General features: G+C 39.5%; 1 protein-coding gene across 17 annotated transcripts in view; it reads left to right on the top strand.

Moving 5' to 3' along the window:
• Positions 1 to 23,046, top strand: part of CELF2 (CUGBP Elav-like family member 2) — a 555,355-nt gene that overhangs the window by 462,869 nt on the left and 69,440 nt on the right. For all 17 annotated transcript variants that reach the window (XM_052681218.1, XM_052681213.1, XM_052681212.1 and 14 more), the window contains one exon: positions 13,895 to 13,943. In XM_052681218.1, the coding sequence (XP_052537178.1) occupies positions 13,895 to 13,943 (49 nt within the window). The remainder of the gene's footprint in view (positions 1 to 13,894; positions 13,944 to 23,046) is intronic.

Here is a 23,046-nt window from a genome sequence, read left to right as displayed (position 1 = left end):
CAGCACACTCTGAAGCAGAGATAAAATATCATTAGTGTTATATTGCTTTTAATTGTAAAGTAGTACAGTAGTGGGCAAGGCTAAAGCTTGGCTTACTTTTGGAACAGTGCATCTGTTTTGCAGCTTTGCTGAAATCAGTAATGGCTTTGCTTTTAGAATATAGCCTGAATATCTTCAGAAGCAGAGAGGAGCAGTCATTGAAAAACATGCCACCGTAACTCCCATCTATGCACAAAAGTCTCTTTCTGTTGCATTGTGCCAGTAAAGTTAAAAAGGCAAAAACTGCAAAAGAAAAAAAAAACATTGGACTAAACAGAGTCTCAAGCAGTGGTAAACAAAATGTGGTTTCCTTTGTGGCTGATTTTTATCCAGCTGCAGCCAAATATCAAAGTGATATCAAAGGAAAGATACCCATTAATTAATTCAGACTGACTTCACAAAGCAAGCCGGAGCTTTTGCTGATATCTGATTCTGACAACTTCCTAATCTTCACAAGTTGTCATTAAGAGTGGCATTAAAGCAGTCTGCAGTCAATCCCCCGCTCTCGCCCTATTGTAGCTCGGAGATGGGCTATCTCTCAGCGCAGGAGGGGGCAGGATCTGCAAGCGAGGGTTAGAATAAGCAACTTTGCTTCTTTGCAAATGGAATTTGCAATGTATCAGGGAATCTCATGAATACATTGCCTCTGTCATTCATGGTAGGAACGCTTGCCCAGTTCCACTTGCAACCGTTACAAGAATCTGTTGCAGTGAATGGAAATTTTCACTTCTGAAGGAGACACACGGAGGGAGTGGAAATAGAAAGAAAGGAAAGAAAGGAGCTCATGTTTAAAAGGAATAATTGGAAGTCTGTAACGATCTTTTAGAAAGTATGAATAGAGCCTTATCATTGATTTCAAGATAGAGAACATAGTGAGTTGTAGAAAATAAGATTGGGGAAAATAAGACACTAATCAGAGGAGAAGATTAGTTTTTAACTAAGAACTGAAAGGCAGGTACCTCCGTAAGTGAAGCTTGTAATGCCACCGTGAAAATAAACAAAACACTCTAGTGTTCCTTACTGCTGCCAGCAGCTCTCCATGGGATTACAGCCTCCTGTCGAGACTGGAGGTACGTGATACCTTTGTATTTCCATTCAGCTGTGAATGGCTCAAATGATTGAATGTGGTTTGTGTTCTAGACCATCACTTGAGCAACTATCCACCAGACAGCAACTAATACTATTTTGTGGCCAATTCGTGACAATACCTTAGAGGAAAATGTGCTGTGTTATTATACAGTATGCTCATTTCAAATACTGCAAGAAAAACAGAGGATAAATGCTGTTGCGGGAGTATGTTGCCAAGCATCCCCAGCAGTGTGGATGTTTCGGTGCATTTCTTTCCTCCAGGGCCAAGTGTTTGTACTGCCCAAATGCCAGTGACAAATGGGAATTATTTTTGATTGTACACAGAATTGAGGATTTACAGTCATAAGAGGTAAAATAAAACTTAGATCAAGTATCAGGAAAAGCCGTATTTCTCCAATTAGAATAATCTTCTAAAGGAAACAAAGTTAAATCCCAGTCCTTAGAGGCATTTGGAGTAGGAAAAAATTAGAAAATGTAAAATGGCAATAATCCTATACTGGTATTAAGTCATTTCAGACGAGTTACTGGATTTCTTCATTTCTAATTTCTACAATTGCTAAGAAGTGAAAAAAATTGCTATGCTTGTCTTGATATAGTGTCCTCCTGTTTGTATGATTAATCAAAGAAAGCAATTGCTAAGTAAGAACTACAGTTCTACAGTCAGTTTAATTGCTGTGCTTATATGCTCATGTCTGGAGGGCTCTGTTGGGTTGCTCAAGCAAGCATGTCCCTTGCCTCTGGTGACCCCATCTATTTTACAAAGAAAACACAGATTGATCCCAGTTTAGAAGGGGGCATGATAGCTAACAGCCCTCATGACTGGCACTTGTCTTCCTCCCTGTTTACATGAGAACCAAAAATAGAGGGTGTGAATTGGTGAATATTTCCCTTCTTCATCCATGTCGTCTTCCCCTCTGCTTTCCTTGCCCTCTGCTACTTCGTCAAGTCGCAACAGCCCTAGGGCCGAATTAGCCCAGTTCAGAAAAAATAGAGTAGACTCAGGAACTGGGAGTTCAATATTCCCAGTAGCTCAAAACACAGCCTCTGGAGCAGGTAAGATGAATGATGAAAGAGCTTTTAGCTCCACTGGTTTTACCAGAGGACCTTCCTGATAGCTCTCCTTGGACTCCAGCTGTTCCACCTGAAGCCATCTCTGCAAAGAGATTTCTTTGACCTTTAGGCAGTTTGTGCATGAAGATGTTACTCCTGGGGCATAATGCAGAGAAAACTTCTAAATGAGTAGGAAAGCAATATGAAGAACAAGTAAGGGAAGACAGCTTTTCACATGCTGGCATTTATAGTCACGAAATGAAGCATGTTGGTTTATTTTTTTTTCAAGGCAATCAGGGGCCCAGTCTCTGGAAAAATGCATGAAGGTTCATATTCAGGGTGAGGTGCTAGTATAGAACTTTACAAATGGGTGGAGGCAGGCTGATTTTGGCCTTATTGTTACTGATACTGTCCCTTTTACTAACGAAAACTTAATCACAGCTCTGTCCAAATAGCACAGCCAGCTGGAACTGACTAATTCTTCTGCTAATGTTGTCCATTTAATTTTTTTAACTTCCCAAGTACATATTGAAAGCAATACTTAAATACATTGTAATTCCATAAAATTAGCTGTATGAGTACATAGTATATGTTTAATATTGGTAAAAAAATATTGTCTTTACTCCAAAGAAAACACTAGCAAAACACATTATGTATATAGGTGCTGAAAAATTGGAGAGAATGAGTTCATAGAGTGGTTCAAAATGACATTGTTACTTGACAAAATGTTCTTACTGCTGTATATATATACACAACTGGATATTTTTTCATGTGGATGGTGTGTGTCCTTGCAGCTGGAGACTGCAGTAATCTTCTGTTTTCATATGTGGATAAAACATTGAGCTATCTCTTTCAGTCATTCTCCACAGCCAGATTATTTCACCACTGCAGAGTATTGGCATAACATTGACAGCTTTTATTTGGATGCTGATACTGGATAGTTGTGGAAAATTCCTGTAACTTCAGCTCATGGACAACTTGAATAGAATTTACGAGCCATGTCCTCATTTGGCATAAAATACTATGGCTCCACTGGTTTAACAATAAAGCTGTTCTATTTACCCAGCTGATCTCAGTCAGGAGAGAAGAATTTTTGACGTCTTCATTCAAAATCCCTTTCCTACCTGAATGTTTTGGCTATTCTCCACAATATTTAAATAGACAAGTAGTTTGGAGCCCATAGGTGACCTTTGAAGAATTCTGTATTAGTTTGCTAACAGGGAAAAATGTGACCAATGGGCTGTGACTGCTGGAGAGGTGGGAGTTGTGAATAAAGAAATGTATTCTGGACTCAGAACTACCCTGAGCCTTTTCTAAATCAAAACTACAGCAGCACCGCATCATTGGTGCCAACTCTTTATATAATTTGTACTCTCTGCTCTAATTTAAAAGGAAGTGTTTCAATAGATGTTATAATTTGGATCCTTTGGGGGCTTATCATTAGACCTACCTCAATCACACTTTTTAACTATAAGATATTCTTGCTGTTACATTGTACTGCAAATATGAAAGCTTTCCAGCAAGAATTTTAAAAAAGCTTTACATAAGAAGTCCCATAACCTAGAATTTGAGTTTTGTGCCAAATATTAGACTCTAGTTTCTATCAGAAGAGACCAAGTGCGTTGTTGGATCAAGGTGACTTTATATACTGCAGAAGGAGTCAGGCCGAAGATACGCTTTTTAAATGAACAGAAAAATCTGTGATGTGAAACTGGGGGAGCGGTAAAAGCTGATTTCTCTTTCATTGAATGAAAGCCAAACATTGAGAACCTAACGTGAAAGAAATAGTGGAGCCCCTGTCCTTGCTTTCTTGCTTTTCCGAAGCGTTGCTGTCGCTGGTCATTCCCTTTAAAGGGTTATTTCCTGAATTTCATCTTGGCAAAGGTAGAGGATATTGCTGAGCATAATCACATGGTGTTTTCCCAGAGCATAGTTCACAGAGGAGACAGTACACGCAAAGTACAGAGCAGCATAAATCTTAAAATAACACTTCTGCAAAACAAGCATTTAATATCCTGGTAGCTATGCTCTCAGTCACAGCTGAGTTTGTTGTTTTGTTTTACAAAAGATACTGCACGTTTTTTAAAACCTTTCATTTGAACTAAATTTCCTCATGGCCATCAGTTGTCTGAAAGAGAATCTATTTCATTTCAATTTTGTTTGGGATTGCATTTTGGGTGGGGAAGGAGATGAGGGAAGAGGACTGTTTTGTTTTCTTGATGATTTTCTGAATGTCATTCTACATGTTCATGTGGAATCAGAGGGATTTATGTGGAAAGAGTGAGTTTTCATGTGGACCAGATTCAAACGTTAGCACCCTAAATTGTGTTCACAGCCTGAGCTGCTTGAAGGTTCCAATTCGACAGCAGGAAAGGTTTTTTAAGATGGAAATTTGGACAGTTGAAATTGAAAACCTGTGGCAACATCATCTTGAGTATACAAAGATACTGAAGTTGTTACTGTGAAGAGCGAATGTCCCTGAGCAATAGGAGCAAGTGCGTCCTAAGCAGAGGATTTGACTTGTGCTAGGAAAAGAGAAGTGAAATGTGCCTCTCCAGACCACTTAAGTAAGCAGAAGCTTCTGCCATGATTCTTCCCCATCTGAGAGCCTCTGTTTCGTTCTCATTCAGAGGCTGGAGGTGATGAGCTAATACGTACCATGTTTTGGCTTTGCTCTGGTTCTGTTTTCCAAATACTAATACTGAGGAGTGGAGGTGTGTTTCTCTTAGATTACAAGGAAAAATACTTCTTTTTAAGTCTCAGCCTTCTGCTGGCTTCTGAAAGACATGCCAAAACCTGAATTAGGAAAATGGAAGAAAGTACGACTGCAGAACACTTGAGTCATGTCCAGTGAGACATTGACTTTAAGACTTGTGTCATTCCGGGAACTGAGTCCTGACATCTTAAGTCATACTGGGCAAATCCACACAATGCAGTGCAAGGCAGCATTAGTTATTAGCTCTGATCCCCAAACTGTGAAGGCTTGGCTGGTGTGTGGTTCTCCCAGCTATCCTGGAATAATGCTTCAGGTTCTTCTGTTACTTCTAGGGCAGAATATCTAGGGAGTAGTACTGTAAAAATAATACTCTTGCACAAATTATATCTGTTCATCACTACGTTACCTACACTTGGTCATAAAACTACAAGATTTTGTTTTGAGAGATTTAACTTTCATCACAGAATAACTCTAAATGAATCATATATAGCCTTTCTGCCTTTTTCCCCCCACCATCTTCCTTTCTGCTAGAAAGAGATAGCAGCAGCAAGTACCTCACAGTTGTGTTAGGAGGAAATATCAATTAGAGTGTGAGGAGCTCGGGCTCTGCTGCTGTGAGGCCAGCATGGCTGCATCCCTTTATTCTAGTCCACACCAAGCCACGCTGCATGGCTCCAGGCAAATCACTGCTTTGCTGTGCTCCGTTTCCTGCTCTGAGACATGGACAGTAATTTGGCTTCTCACAGTTTCCTTGGATTGGTGTTAAAACTCAGTCAAATAATGTCGTGGAGACACTTTGTTATCTTCTCATGCCTTGTCGTTTTAGTGCAAACGGAAAAAAATGCTGGCATGCAAACTTCAATTGGCAAAATGTCAACAAAAGTTATTGCTGCTGCAGATGAGATGGATAACTCTCGCTGTTAAAATAATATCTGGTGTTTTGCTCAGATGTTTAATGGGTTTGCTTTTTAAGCATGGATGATGCAAAATATCCCCAGGGCATTATTCCAAACAAGATGTAGAATCCCACTTAATGTCTATTTTTAGGATTGAATAGGTTCTGTAAAGGCTCATTTGTTTGAAGAAAAGATATTTAATCACTTCAGTTTGCGCGTGATTTTGAGGAGAGAAATTTTGTCGTACCTCCCCTTCCTTATCTTCACTCCACTTGGCTTGCATGTGTCCTGGAATTGTTGCCATTTGTGTGAGTGGTAGGAAATAAAGGAATTAAATGAATGGATTAGAACTGCTAACTGAGCAACAGTAGTTATTCGTACATTACCAAGTTAAGTTGTCACTTCTAAGACTGCCAAATTATTCATTTCTATATGGGGCTACAGTTTTTAAAGAAGATAGTGTTATAGGCTAATTAGTAAACTTAAGGGAGGAGCAGCAACAGCAGGATGTAGAGGTGACTGTGGAAATAACTGTTAGAATTTTATTATTTTAAAGTATGGCACTGTTTTTTACTCACTTAAGCTAATGTACAGCTTAACTTGAATGTAAAAAATGGAATGTGGTTGGTTGCAAATGACTGGCTTGGAAAACTTCCAAAAGTTATTGAATTTCAGCAGTTTCACTGTTCTCCCAGAAAAGGAACAACTTGTTTTAAGCAAGCTATATGCTTGTTTCTGTGCTCTGAACAGAAAATAATGATGTTATGCATTACTTCATGAACTATATTTGGCACCCAATAGCAATACTCATTTTCTTTCGCTTCTTCATCCCTAACTTCCTCCCTCTCCTTCTCTCTAAAAATACATACAAAGATATGTCTCACAGTAGTCTAGAAGACCATATTCTTCTATGACTAAAATTGTATAAATATCTAACAAGATCCCTTATATTTGAATTTATGAAAGAATGGCAGCAAACAATCTTCGATATACTCCTTTACTCAGGTAGTTACATCTACTGCTTTGCGTTTGTTCATTAGACTGTATATGATGCACACAAATTTAAACTCCTTCTTCACATGAATAAGGCAAATGATATAAAACAGTACTGGGAATCTGAAGTCCGTCTGTGCATTGGTCTCCATGCCAATTAACAGTTTCCCATCCAATGTGTGGGCATGTCTGGGAGAATCATGTGGGTTGGGCACTGTTTCCAGTAGGCAGTGTGGACAAGGACATCCTACTTGGAGAGGAAGGAGAGTTATAGCTGTGCAAATGCAAGCTGTGTGTAAGCACTTCTCTTAAGAGCCAGAGAGCTGTCCCTTGCCTCTTTTATTCAGTAGAATTTATTTGGCCTAAGAGACTGTCCCCAGTTCCTGGAGAAAACCCTGAAGCTGTGGGCAGATATTGACTGTGTAATTCAAGTTAGTTTGACCCTAGAGAAGTCATTCTAAACCGTTCTCTGTGATAGGAAAATACACCTCTTTCACTTCTGGGAAACTTGTATTACTTGTGAGTCAAAAGGCTTTAAAACAGCAAAACAAGTTTCTGTTGAAGTGATATGAGAAATATGATCAAGAGATCCTCCAAAAGGACCCTGCTGAGAAACGTGGGAGCCAAGAGCTAAAATGAGGGCTGGGAGGCCAAGGTGTCTGTACGTGGTAACCCAGAAAGACAAAGACAGTGAAAATTATTTAATTCTCTGCTGCTTGTGAACCATTTTTCCTTTTTCCCTCAGTTTTTTGGTTGGTTCATACTTTCCTTTCTGACCTCCAGATTTGATGAAGGTGTTCAGGAAAGTGGTAGGTAGAAATTTGGTTTCTCAGTTTCCTTGCAGTATTGTTCTAATTCAGCTGGATGCACTAATTGCCAGCCTGAAGAAGTTTTCATATTCATTTCAAGTCTAGAGTTTTCCCATCCTCTTCAGTGCTGGTGCCTCATTGGTCACTTTTCTTTCCCTATGCCCTTAGCTTGTCTCTGCTGCTCCTTATAATTTTTGTCAGCATTTTCCTACTGGTTTCAAAAAGTCCATATATCTATTCTTCTTCCCCCAAGAAGAGTATTAGGGCCTTGTGAAGGTCTGACGTCTCTCTCCCCCAATCTCTCCTACCATTCTTTAATTCTGAGATGTGTAAAATGTGAAGAAAGTCCCCTTTGGCTCCAACAGTGATTGATTATAGCAAGAATCAAGTCCCAGAGTGCTAGAAATGACAAGTTGCATGCAAGTTGTCATCATTTAATCCTATTGCAGTTTATGTGGTTCGAATGAAGTCATCCAAGTACTTTAAATTTACCCTCAGGTTGGGAGAAGGTTGAGCCTGTGTTTTGTTTCTGGTCTGTGACGTGATCTGTGATGGTGACAGGTAAGGGACAAACTGAGCTAGGGCACAGCTAGACACGTACAGCCATAGCAAATAACAGAGAAGAGAGGAAGGGGACAGGTCTGAAGAGGGCTGAGAGCTCTAGAAATCTGCAGGCCACTTTAAGGGATTGAAGAAAGCTGATGAAGAATTGTAAGACATCTCCAGTGTGGAGTCGTGGATGACATCCTCCCCACACACTCCCTAAGTTCCCTTGGTGTTCAAAGGACTTTTAGGTGGTGATATCTGAGTGAAGTGCTAAGGCACTGGTAAAGGCACAGGCAGGTTTATGTTTGTTCAGAGTCCTTCCTTGATGGGGGCTTTTCTTCCCTTGAGGCATCAGGAATAACGCAAGCAAGCTGAGGCCTGTGCAATCCGCAGTGGCAGGAATAGAGAATCAAATCTGCTAATAGGTGTACTAATCACGCATGAAGGTGTTGTTGTAATGGATCATAAAATAATGATTTTTCATAGTCTAATTACATGGCCAGATTTTCTGAGGTGCTGAGGGTACTGAAATTTCAGACTCAACACAACTGCAGCAAACTGAGCCCATCAGCTCCTTTTATTTCCTTTTATTATTATTATTTCATTTAAAGGTATTTCCCAATTTTGAATCACTACCATCCTCTTTAAAACAACCATACATATATAACAAAATACCTCTTATTACACCACTGCATATCATTTAAAGTGTTGACTTCCTTAGCCTACAAACCTCACTTGTCTCACATCAAGTTCTGTTCATAAGGAGCCTTTAGCCTGCCTAATACATCTGAGAGCCCATTTCCCCTTAGAAAATGAGTGGAAAGCAGGTGCCCATCCTTCCACTAAGCATATTGACAAGTGGAAAATGAGATTTAGGTAATCTCTGGTAAGATGGTGGTGGCTCACTCCATGCCAATGATGGCCCTGCCTAGGCAGAACTCTTCCCAACTCACCCCAAGAGCTTGGTGCTTAAGATTGCACCTGATTCTCAACATCCTGTGAATAAATAAAAGGAGCTGTAAGCTGATGTTGTCGTGCAATGTGAAAGCACACAATAGTAATCACAGCTAATGACTGCTAAATGCTAGGCTGCACACACCTCCTTGTTTGGTGTTTGTTTTGTATACAGAAGGTAACATCGGCTGAATAACGAGGATGCCAAGTTACAGATGGGGTTGTGGAATCATATTTGACAGCCGATTAGAGTAATCTGACAGAAATGATGACTTAATCACCACGACAGACTCCAAATTCCCAGATAGAATTCCACCCAGGTTAATCTAATTTCCTTGCAATATTTTTGCCAGAAATAGACTCTTAGCTGGCTTGTTTTCTCCCATACAGATGTCACATGATTTTGACAAGAATGCAAATGGATAGCATTATTGTTGTTGAAAAGATGATGGTGAGGCTCTAAAGCTGGAGAGGATCTATGTCTTCGTGTGGTTTTTTATTTGCTCTATTGTGATTTTTTTTCTCTGATTAAGTTACATTTACATACAGTGACATCTATTCAGGAAGAGGTGGAAAAAAAAAAGATAAAAAGTCCTCAGTTGTAGTTGTAGGCCATGGCTTGGTTCAGCTGCTATACTGGACATGGCCACTGGGTGGATTTCAAGTTTTCCTTTGATCAGGATTCCATGTTTTACAATTTTTTCTTTCCCTTTCCGATTTTGGTTACCCTGTGAACCACACCAACACGCCAGTTTGGGGTGAGCCCAAGCAGGAGTGGTGACATGCACGGCCTTGGGCTTCGCGTGACCTCCATTACTGCACCAGCTTCCCATGGAGCATCTCACTGCTGGTGCTGCATCAAGGCACTGCCAGGCTTGGCCAAGGCATCTGCCCACTCTGTTGTGAAACAGGGCTGAGGAAAGCTGAGCTGTGCTGTTACTGACTATTCAACTGCATCCAGTAGAGTTCTCTAACATATTGCCAAGGAGGAATTATTCCTTACAGCCTGTTCTCCAGTTGGGTTGCGTTAGCCCCTTGCCCAGTGCTTTCTAGGAAAGCTGGCCACTCTCGGAAAGAGCTTGCCTGAGAGCTGTGCTTTTCTCTTCCATTGTAGGGTCTGAGTGCTGGATGATACTAACATCTATTTGCTGCAGTTAGTTTTCTCACTTTTCCCTATTTATTAACTGCAAATATGTATTCTCACATACTGTATTTTTATAAGCAAAGCTTTCTTCAAGCACAGAAATAAACACTTCCTGTTTTGTTGTTTTTTGGGATTTTTTTGTATGAAAACATGATACAGTGAGAAATCACTTACCTTGAGATCCATAAGTGTACAGCTTTGTGATGTATAGCTACAATAACAGCTTTCTGATAAGACGTGAAATCCTTCATTTTAGTAGATGACATGATTCTAGTGGGTGGCATCTAATTTGAAACAGGTTTATATCATCTATAATCTTTTGGAGGGGCTGAGAAAGCACAGCTATTTTATTATTTTATAGCCTACAGTTATACAAGCAAGATATAAAACACACGGATTATTTTCAGTGTTGCTCATTGTAGAGTGATAGTACCCTTTCAGCCTTTGTTTCTGCCCCTTTAATTTTCTTACTCACTGCACACCTTGCAATTCCCTTCCCTTCCCTTCCCTTCCCTTCCCTTCCCTTCCCTTCCCTTCCCTTCCCTTCCCTTCCCTTCCCTTCCCTTCCCTTCCCTTCCCTTCCCTTCCCTTCCCTTCCCTTCCCTTCCCTTCCCTTCCCTTCCCTTCCCTTCCCTTTTCCCTTTTCCCTTTTCCCTTTTCCCTTTTCCCTGCCCTGCCCCTTTTCTCCTTTTATCTTCTCCTCTTCTTTTTTCTTTTTCTCTCTTTTCCTTTTTCTTTTTTCTACACCTACGTTTAAATATTTTACGGGTAGAGTGCTTATAATATGTATTGTCACGGCACTTGTCTCTAGAGGTCAGCAATGAGTTCAATAATGAGATGCGAACCAGTGACTCTGTAAAACCCATTTCAGGTTATAAATGGCATGTTTTATTGAATCTAGTGTTAAAGGTTGTTAATGTATCAATTGGTGATGGTCAGGGTTAAACAAGCTTCAACATGAGCCCTCTCATGTTATCAAACTGTCAGTAACATATTTTTCCACCTTCTTTACTGAAGCCATGTTTGTGTATCACATCCATTTTACCATGGGTATTCTGCAGCTTAAACCCTTCAGGCCTGATCTGAATCTTTTATTAGTTTTGCACTGATAAAATACTGTTAAGCACAGTGGCATTCCTTCTGACATAGGCTTACTGGTGAGACTTTGGACCATGGGTTTTCAGCAGGAACCTCTGAAATCAAGTCAACGCCCAGTTGAAACATCTTGTTAAATCTTACTTCTTTCTTTGCAAACATGACAGCTTACTGATTTAATGAACTTGAAGTAATTATGCAAAACAGAAGAGGATAATTTCTAATGTGGTAACTGTGTTTGCCAGGTAACACTTATCTTTGCATAATAACCATGGTACTGTGGAAATAACCTGTGTACATGAATTTGGTCCAAAGACCTCCAGTTCAGGTGGTTTGAAAAGTGAAGGATTTTTAGCATTGTTAAAATTGCATTTATTCGAAGTATATCTACTTAGGGGCATAAAATGCAGGTATGCAGAGAGATAGATTCTATGTAAGGATGTGGATGGATTCTTTTTCTATAGCTTTCGTATTCCCAAATTTACAGTGAATTAGGAAGTGATGTTTCTGGTAGTTAATGGAAATTAACCTACATCCTTCTCGGCCTCTAGTATCGGGAGGCATATCTGACTACCTCATCTTTAATTTATTTGCTGCTCTTAATTGCATCTTCTTACATGCATCTGAACAACTCCATTTTATTTCCTTGATTTCTTCAACTTTATGTGGTTCTGCAGGAGCATACGAGCAATGGGTGCACTGCAGCAAGTGGCACCTTTTTTCCTTTCAGCTTTTGTTTTCTCAGTGGACATAGTGCATCACATTCCATGAATTTAAGGTCTCCTGCAGTTCTCAGCATATTGCTGATGCCAGGATAAATGTTAAGCACTAGTTAAAGATAGAGTACAATCTAAGTTCCCTTTTTTCTTTAAGTTAGATCAAATAAGACTGGTGGCAGACAAGTGAAGGGCTATTTAAGTCCGTTTGGGAAACAAACGATTCGAGGAGAGCAGAGCTGTTAAAATTGAAGCAAATTTATGCATCCTGGTGACTACATCAACCTTGTGGCTTTGCCTTTTCCTTAGGGAACAATAGGGAGTTTTGCAAGCAGCACAAGGAATATGTTGATTTGTAGGGACAGAGAGCATTATGGATTTTGAATAAATCTTATGGAGATATTCATAGCAATATTTTATGTTTACTAAAGAATCCAGCAACTATGTCCCTGGAGGTTAAGTGACTCCACCAAAAGCAATGCAGATGTGTTTTTCTGTGGTGCTTTGAAAGTGCATTTGATATGAGAGCATAGATGTTCATGCTCAGCTGTTTTTGTTTTCCAACATCAAGTGTGTCATAATATTCTTTTATAAAAAATATGGAATCGTCACTGACATTTTCAGGCAATGCTCAGCTTTACTGTGCTGAAGGATGTTACAAAAGCAGAAGGAGCATAGATTTTTTTACATGCTTAGGTGAAATGGAGAAGAGTTTCTGAAGAGTGAAAAGACAGCATTCCCAATACTTCCTTAAGGTTTGTGCAGTCCTGTAGAGCCTGTGGAAGAAAGAGTTGGGTTTTTTCCAAGCCTAACCATCTCCCACATTGAAACACAATGCAGCATCCATTCTAATGGTATTTGAGAGGCTATAACAAAATTTCCCTGAGTCCATCACACTGGACACATGCAGTATCCAGTAGAAATAGCCCTCTAATCAGAGAGGACTTTGTTGTTGTTGTGTTGATGTCACTGAAAATGCTATTGGAGTCTGTATATAAAAGTCTATTGGAGTTGCCAACAATTGAAGGTGGGGAGAATCATCACATAGCAATGAGAGCAAAACAAACACCACATGAAGTGTGTGAAGGTAGGATGTCATGTGATGTACAGAACAGCACACTATGCACAGGAATTGATTTCATTTACAGTATGAAGGAGACAAATGGAGAAAAAGATTGAAAAGGAAGAAGTATTAGAATTTTTTATGGTTTTTATTAAGGAAGGTTTTTTATGGAAGCCAGAATTGTACTGTGTTGCACAGAAGCTTTATGAATGAATGTATAATGTACTCTATTAAAAAAAAAAAAAAAAAAAAAAAAAGATACTAAACATTTATAAGAAGCTATTTTAAGAGATACAAGTCTTCCTCTTCAGTCATGAAAGAATCTGCGTGTGCTTTTTTTTAATTACATGCAAAGTTCATTTGTCAAGATAAACTCCTCTGAGTATGTTTGAAATGCTTGCTAGCTCTTCAGTTACTTGGAAATTGCATCTCAGCCTCAGCAGTGTTTGAGCTCCAGAAAAGAAATTGGTAAAACAGAAACCAAGTATGCCATAAAGTAATGAGAGTTGTAACTTTAGAGGTCTTCTGAAACTAGATGTAACAAATTAAAGTTTTATATGAGTCCTATGGGCCCAGTGATCTATTTTTTTTAATCTTCCTCGTTATAAAATGCTCCTTTACCATTTTTTTTCTTAAAAGCCTATTATATGGTGTTATTCTGAATTTATACCATTGCAATGTGTTTAATATTGACCATGTATCCTTTTAGCCCGTCATTAAAGCCATTGTTCTTGATTTTTATGACTATCCAACCTGCCTTACTCTTTTTCATTTTTGTTTTTAGATGCATCATCCTATTCAGATGAAACCTGCAGATAGTGAAAAGTCCAATGGTATGTGCTTAATTTATTTCTATGTAATTGTGGATCTCTTTTCACTAAAGAAAACAAAACATCGTGAGAGTTTTTGCTTCTTGTATGGCGAAAACTATATGAGGCTGTTTCCCTACATCTGACAAATCAGGAAAGATGCTGACCTGCTCTCAACTCCGATTTATCTTCAAATTTAATGAACTACCATGCTACAAACTTCTTTCACTTGTGTTCTGGCAGTGAAGTGATCCAAAAGTACCTGATATTGGTGAGATGGATATGAAATTTTAATAGTGAAAAGGAAAAAAATAAAGAAACAAAAACCATTCTAATGTTAATATAATGTAAGCAGCTGATAGACCTTAAACATTTGCTAAACCTACTTTTTATAGAATGATGCTGTTCTGAATCTGAACCAAATTTAGGTTTTAATGATATGCTTAGTTCTGAACTGGGAAACCCACCTTGCATCTCTCTGTATATTTATTCCTCTCAACGATTGTAAAATGAATGCTATAATGACAGTAATATCCATTCAGAATACTAGGTTACTGCCTAAGTGGATGTATATGACATGCAAAATAGACAGCAACTAAATCTATTAAACATGCCAGGTTTGTATTCAAGGAAATAAGATAATCGGATGGTAACGCAGCCTGACTGTGTGTGATTCTTTAAAAATATATACATGTGTATTTTTTGCCCCTTGATTTGTTCCTGTAATTTTCTAAAATGCATGTTAAAGATATCATCTGCCTTCTTAGATTGCAAGAGCTTCTTTTTCCCATAAGGCCCACATAATCAGAGCTGGTTCCTCCAACAGGCATCTTTGCACCTCATTAATTAGTAATCAGGGCAGAAGCCGTGCACTTAGAGATCTACATACCTGCAAATGTAAATTATGATTGGGCTCTAAATCTCTCTGCAAGGCTTTTTTAAGGCTTCTTTTGTGCTAATTGTAGTGCATCCCATTTTCAGACTTCTCCAAGGATTACAAAGTTCGGAAAGAAATTGAAACTTCACACGATGCTAGGTGTCCTGTATGACAACTTTCAAAACAAAACTGGCCACAAACATGAGAGATTAGAGCCATCATCTGTATGCAAGGGAGTGATGTTCTCTCTCTTGACTTGTCCACAAATAGTTTTAGCAGCAATTTCTTTGAATGCTCAGAAAAGAGGCAAAGGCATCTGCGTGGACAGGAGGACCAAACTTTTCAGGCCTTACTCTATCAAGTGAGATGGTTGCTGTTGGAGTCAAAATTTCATTCCATGGTATTTATTGCACTTGCATTGGGCAAAATTTTCCTTTAGGGAAAACCAAGGTCTTTATAACTTCTGTGGATTTTTCTTTCAAGAACAGATTTCACCTCATGTACCTTGGCAGATTAGAAATGTAAGAGCCAGTGGGTCAAAGTAAACTCCAAAGGAATTACTAGATCATTCTGCATTTTTCTTCCTGAAGAAGATTGAACATATCAGCAAAGCGCTGTGGGGAATTGTGCAAGTCCTGTCCTGCTCTGCAGTCCTTACAAAGCAGGGTAAATTAGCCCCCCGCTACTGCTATTAGACTGAGGTTATCTTCATGATACTCCTGTCTGCACTGTGGGAATATTATTGTCTTGCACCAATTTTTATCTCTAGCATGAAAATCATGAAGGATTGAAATTTTGTTTTTTTTTTTTTCTTGACTTTCTCCATACTTTAACAAAAACACATCAACAAATCAAAGACAATCATCACTGTCAAATTAAATACCTTTTTAAATTCATACTCCTGGAGGGCATATATGCTTCTGGTAGGCATTTTCTGGGGGAGATGAACTCTTCTTTTTTATTGCCTGAGGAAACAGAAGGTGAACTAACACCATGATGATGAGAAAAGCAGCAGAGCTTCTCAAAAGGACAGGGCGTAGGAGTAGGATCCATGGAGGAGGTGAGAGTTTGCATGCTTGGAGAATGTGGAGGCCTGTTTGGCATATGTTTGTCATATGCTCCAGGCTATCCATCTGAGATATATTATTTGCCAATAGCAAAGTGATAAGGAGTACAAACCTTCAACAAGATTGGTAAGTTCAAAGGGGAAAAGAACGAAGATATGCCAAGATATCTTGGTTTTCATGATCCATAGTGTTCGAGCTAGGAATACTTGAAACACTTTGATTTCTGCATAATGGAGGATCCCACTACTTGTTATAGGTGAAGGCGTGTTTCTCATGTTTCAAAGAGATTAAATTAATTGTTTTGTCCAAATAACTTTGAGAAAGATATGCGAGAGAGGTTGAACACTTGTTGCAATTCTTCTGAGATCATACGCATTTCTGAAGGGCTAGATAGATCCATTCAACTTCCACAGATGAGAAGAAGGTGGCCATCATTCAGCCTACAGAGGTTTTCAAAGAGAAGAATTTTCTGGGTGATAAGACGCCTCCTGCACATCTTGAATTTCTTGCAAAGATTGTAATGATCATCCAAGGCCAGGAGTGCTATGACAAAATGTTCCCTTATTCCTCACCGCTGTTCTTGTTTTTATTAGATCAATTTGTTAACCCACACCTTAGCACAAAAGGCCAAGTTTACCTTATGGAAACGGGGAGAAGAATTTAGAACAGGCATCTTCTACATGTTTACCAAGTGCCTGGGTTCTTTTGCAGTATTAAGACTTTATTAGCAACCGGAAGATATATTTTCTTCTGGATAGGTTTTCAGTGGCTGATAGATCCATGCAATCATCTCTGTTCCTTCTCTGCATTCAGGAGTGAAGGTGGAGAATGGTAGCTCATATATCTGAGTCATCTCTGCTCATGCACATGAAGCAAAGCTTAATTGTCCCACTGAGCTTTTAGCAGGTAGAGCTGATGGAGAAAGACTTGCCTGTAGATCTAATTAGTTTGTTTACTCTGGAGGATTCTGAAAAGGCTTTCCTTGTTGAGAAAAGTGACATCCCTGAAAAATTTTCAGATGATTGAATTTGTAGTGTGTCCTGTGCTTGTCACCCATTACCTCTAATCCGCCCACCCTTGTGTCTCTTGATCCATCTACAAAGTTTCAGTTAAGGAATATCTACCAGAAAAACATGGCTTCAAGATTTCAAAGACTCCACTATTAATAGATTCATTTTAACTGATAATCATTCACAATACTTGGCTGCTTAAGAATATTTTTTATGTTTCAAAAGGAAGAAATATCTGCACTCTAATGCAGAAAAACACATTACACACGTGCTTGGCTCTTAGATGGCCATTATCATGCTACTAGTTAGCAAGTGCTTAAATGTTTCTAGGATCAGCATTTGAATGCTGTTAATACTATTGGGAACATATCCTGAGGACAGAGTAGTCTCAAATGGATCAGTGCTTCAACACTTGAGGGAAAATTACAAAATTTATCATTTCAAAAAAAAAAAAAAGAAAGAAAGAAAGAAAGAAAGAAACGGAAGGCAGAGAGTTAGTTGTGTGTTTGGATCATTTATTTTTATTGATTTTATTAGTGGAAACTTGAAGAAATAATTTTGAAATTCTACATGGCACGACGTTGCCGGTTTGGAGGGAGTAATTAAATGCCATATGCTAGCACTAACACATAGAAAAGTTGATAATTAATGCAGGCAGCTCCAGATCCAGGTGTGACTTTGACAGATTGTGCACAAGGGTTTTTCACAGGCTTACAAGTAGGGATAAAAAGTCTGTTTTTTCCTCTTCCCTTCTGGATGAAAAAAAAATTTATATAACCATTTGCACATAATTAACTATTTCATGATTTGCTCAAAAGAGACACAAGTTCTGGATGGAAAACATGCTCTTTAACTGACTGAAGCCCTCATAATGTATAATAAGGGGATTGTAGAGTCATAGAATAGAATTATGTAATACCTTGGGTTGGAAGGGACATTAAAGATCATCTAATTCCACCCCTCTGTCATGGACAGGTGTGTCTCCCACTGTATGAGGTATATAAATGATTTTTCAGGACAAAATTTTTGGTGTTTAAGATGGAAGTTCTTGTAGTCGTAGGAGAGATTTCCTATTATTATTACAGGATTTAATTCTTTTGTACCATGCAGGAAATAAGCCCTGTTCCTTTATTCTCCTGAGCTAGCACAACTGACCTAATATAAGCTGCAAACTGTGAAATCATAGAATCATAGAATCCTTAGTTGGAAGGGATTTTTAAAGGTCATCTGGTCCTACTTCTCGGCAGTGAACAGGGACACCACAGCTAGATCAGGTTGCCCAGAGCCTGATCCAGCCTCGCCTTGAAAGTCTCCAGCACAGGGTATCTACCACATCTCTGAGCAACCTGTTCCAGTGTCTCACCACCCTCAATGCAGAAGACTTTTTCCTTATATTCAACCTAAATCTACCCTCTTTTAGCCTGAAGCCTCTTGTTCTGTTACCACAGACTCTGCTAAAGAGTCTGTCTCTTTCTTTCCTGTAGCTCCTCTTTAGATCCTGAAAGGCTACTCTCAGGTCACCTCGCAGCCTTCTCTTCTCCAGGCTGAACAGCCCCAGTTCTTCTACCCTCATATGAGAGGTGTTCCATCCTTTGGATCATTTTTGTGGCCCTCTTCTGGATGCACTCCAACAGGTCCATGTCTCTCCTGCACGGAGGACTCCCCATCTGGATACTGTACTCCAGCTGAGGCCTCACCAGCACAGAGCAGAGGGGCAGGATCACCTCCCTCACCTTGCTGGCCACGCTTCTTTTGATGCAGCCCAGGATACAGTCAGCTTTCTGGGCTGTGAGGAAACATTGCTGGCTCATATCCAGCTTCCCATCCACCATTATCTCCAGGTTCAGCAGAGCTGTACTCAATCCTTTCATTCCCCAGCTTGTATTGGTAGTGAGGGTTGCCTTGACCCAGGTGCAAGATCTCAAGTTTGGATTTGTTGAACTACATGAAGTTCATCTGGGCCCAGTGCTCAAGCTTGTCCAGGTTTCTCTGAATGGCATCTCATTCCTCTGGCATGTTGACTGCTCCCCACAGCTTCGTGTCATCAGCAAACTTGCTGAGGGTACACTTGACCCCACTGTCAATGTCACTGATGAAGATATTGAAGAATATCAGTCCCAGCACTGACCTCTGTGGGACACCACTCATCACTGATCTCCATCCAGACACTGAACATTGAAATGGGGAGAGTGTTCTCATGCAAAATACTCATTAATGGAACAAACTGAGTAAAGCAGCCATTATTCTGCAAGTTGAATGTAGTGCTTTTGGAAGGCAGGAGGTTTTGGTTTGAAAGTAGCCCCATGAGCAGAAGCAAACTTTATTTCTTCCAGCTTCTGATGGCTACCATAGCTCTCTTCAAGCATATTAGCAAGAAACCTTTGCTAGTCACCGCAGAGCTAGTCTTAATGGAGTTAAGAAAGCAACTCCTCTAGTTTCAAAAAAGATATCTGCTATTTGTCACACAGGATTCCTTCATTCAGAATTCACCACAGGCCTGCAGAAGAATCCCACCCCAGATACAGCACTGCTTATGTCTCACTAACTGCTCAGGTAGAATAGCTGACCTGCATTTGTTGTGTGTCTGGATGGTTCAGAGGTGAATCCCATAATTATTTGCTCAGAATGCTCTGCAGTTTCACACCTTCGTGTAACTGGAACTTCAGGCCTTGTTCACTGTCACTTTCTTACTGTTTTTTCTCCATCAGCGTGGAGCACTCAGCCATCTCATCCTACTCTCTGCTTTTGGCCAGTGGGATCTACTTTACATTACAACAGTGTTGTGAAACAGCCAGAAGGCACAAACAGATCTCTGAGAAGAGTAAAAAAAATGGCGATGTCAAAAAAAATGCTTACCAGAAAAATTTGCATTTATTTTCAAGATTTTGAATTATTGAAACCATTCATTGTGCAGGAGTATTTCTTCCTTCTCTGAGGCCTGAGCTGAGGATGTGTATGTTAGGGTCAAGAGTCAGCTGAAAGGTTATAGACCATCTGTTGTCTGTGGTAAGGGGTAGGCTCCAATGAAACAAGTCATCGTGCCTCACTGTGAGAGGAGATTTTGGAGGAGCTGATCTCTTGACACTGGTATCAATAGATCACATTTTAGCTGAGGCAGAACTGGAAATTTTAGGTGAGTAAAGATAGGGAAATAGCTTCAGAAACTGCTGTCTCTTCTCTAGCCAGCAGTGGGTAGCACATTTCTGATCTCCATGCTTTGGTGTTTTGCATGGACCTGATGTTGAGCTCATTGTACAGTCTGTGGGGGCAATACAATGTGCCCAGGCAAGGTAATATACTCAGAATACATTTGACCCATTCTTCTTACGATCCTTTTTCTGTTCATTCTCACACCACACCTGCAATATGGGGAAGTATTCCTTTCAGGAAGAAAGGAGAGAAGTGGCTGACCAAGGATGCAGAAACAAATCCTGACAGCCAATCATGTGTAGGTAAAAAAGCATTCCTTTCTCCATGTGAGAATATATAGTTTAAAACTATGTCAGCCTAATAATATCAGATGTTCTATGAGGTGGAGTGAAAGCATGTCATTTTGATAATGACAATTGTCCATTTTAAATGTTTTTTATGCTGGGCCCCTGGCCAAAACTGAATAGCAATTTTCTTAAGCTTCAGTGCTAATCAACACTGACTAATAGCACCAAATGCAGGGCACGTTATCATATCAATATGTTTTCTGTACTCTGAGCATTCTTTCTGAAATCTGCATTTTCGAGACGTACAGTACACGGGAGCTGGATGTTTAATTTACTGTAAAATCACCCTGAAGCTGAAAACCTGCAAATCGTCTTAGTTCAACTGCGTACTTATGCGTTTACTAGCGATACTGAAGGAGGCTGGAGGGGAGTTGTCTGTTACTCTTTGAAAAATTAAAACAAAGCCTTCCCATTTGCTTTGGAGGGGTAGAGAGAAGAGAAGCTCCTTCGCATCCTGACAGCTTCTACTTGTAAGGCAGGGAGAAAAATCTCTTCTTAATTTTATGTCTCTGTGAATTTCTTTGATTTGATTCTTCATCCTTGCACCCAAGCAGGACCGTCAGCTCCTTACTTTGTGACCACATTGCTGACATTTGTCCAGCTCTGCCAGAATATGTATGTATATGTAAAAGTTTAAGAGAACACTGGGATCCAGTCAGTCTTTGAATAGACCTGCATTGGACTTCAAGTCTAAAATTAACTCATATTTTAACTTTGTGGGTACTAAAAGACACACAGGCAGAAATTAAGAGATCCAAAAGGCAGAACAGAAGGCAATGCTTATGCTTAGACTTCCCCAGACCTGACCTCAGTTGGTGGTATGAGACATCATTACAATTCAATTCAGGCAAGGCTGTCCAGGCTGTCCGGGGACCTTCCTTAAAGAGATTAGTCAAGTGCATATAGGAATTTTAAGCAGCCAATTTATAAGCATCTTCTCATTAGCAAAGTACCAAGACTCTCCCTATGGCTGCAAGCAAACCAATTCAGTTCCACCATCCTCAACATAATTATCTGCACTATCAATAGTAATTATGTATTATGAATCAAGTGTAAAGTTTCACTGAAAGACATACATATATCTGGATCCCAGCCTGCATATCTTCTTTGCATGATTCAGCTGCTGGTCTGTGTGTACTTGGTTCATCTGTGCATTCATCATTTGTTAGCCCTTCCTGAAAGGTTAACCTGACAGTGGAACCCCAAAGTAAAGTCTGAATGAAAATGTTGAGACTTGAGGAATCTGCTGAGAAAAAACTTCTCCTGGGTACTAAATTCACACCAACTTTCTTGCAAGTTTCTTGAGTGAGAGGGACTGGTCTTCTGGATTCTGAAAAATGCATGATCTCAATGCTTGCTTGTATAAAAGCTACAAGTGCTTTTTTAAATTCAGCAATTCTAAGGAAAAATTACTTCAAATACCTCTCCTGTGATCAATAAACATGAACCTCTTCTTTTCATTGTTATTAAATGCACTTAAAGTGTTGAAGTATAACACGAATAAAATCCTATGAAAATAGATGCAGTTTCTTCTTCCTCAGCTGCAATTTCTTCCATTTGACAAACTCATATTAATACAAGGAGAATGGGTTGGGGAACAAGGGAAGATTTTTTTTTTTTTGGTAGGCCCAGAAATGAAAATACTTTGTTACAAAAATAATTTGCACAATAATAGAAATAAGTAAGTGCACTGCAGACTCTCTGGAGTAAAGCTTTCCTTCTTTCTTTGCATCCTTGCAAACTCTGACAGTCTGTTCATTAACGGTGAATTGGATTTACATGCCATTTCAAGAGAAGAAGAAAGCAATGGTGTGTATGCTGTATAATAAGCACTTAGATTTGGGGTTTAATACAGATGGGATGGTGTGTTAACATTTTAAGTCTTTCCAGGGTGCATTAAATTTTGATGACCTATTTCATTTTTGACGACAGTCTGCAGCTTTAGACCTGTAAATTTAGGTTTGATTAACAGGACTAGCGAGTCCTGCCACTGCAGTTTAGCTTATGCTGGTTTGGGTGACAGTACAGACAGAAAATATTCTACCAATAATTCAGGTAAAGCACCTTTTTCATGTGTTTTTTTTTTTCTTGCAAACTCAGCATCATTACAGATCAAGGAGTTTGCTTCTTGGAAAGCACTGTGCAGTCCCCTTGATGAGGTGCTGTCCTAGAATATGCCTTGTCCCCTTGGAGGGGAGAGAACTGTGTCACTCTGAAGAAAGAAGGAAAATTTAATGCATTCCTTTTCCAGAGCAGTGGTTACACACCTGCCTTTCGAGTGCCACGCATTAAGTTGGATGAAATTGAAAGCAAAGATAGGAGCCTCTCTCTCAAAACATTTCTCAGGAATATTTTTCATTAGCTTGTATCATTACGTGCACAATCCTCTCTTTACCCTCACCCCTGTCGTGATTTCTTTCATACATGAGGGAGGTGAGGGAATTTATCTGAATTAAAATCTATGCAAAGATATTTTTACTCTTTCTAACAGAGGATGCTTTTCTCTTAGAAGCAGTGGTGAGGAGACATATGCAGAAAGACTAAGGCAGCCAATTAATCTGTAATATAAACAGCAACCACCACTAAAAAAAGGCAGAGAGATAAAGAAAAATGAGATATTTTGGGTGAGGGTGGGAGGGGGGGGAAGGGAGGTTGTAAGTATAAAGTGTTTGCCTT

This window comes from Tympanuchus pallidicinctus, unplaced genomic scaffold, assembly GCF_026119805.1.
Source record: "Tympanuchus pallidicinctus isolate F22 unplaced genomic scaffold, pur_lepc_1.0 scaffold19, whole genome shotgun sequence".
Classification (NCBI taxonomy): Eukaryota; Metazoa; Chordata; class Aves; order Galliformes; family Phasianidae; genus Tympanuchus; species Tympanuchus pallidicinctus.
This window is presented reverse-complemented; position numbering and strand designations above follow the sequence as displayed.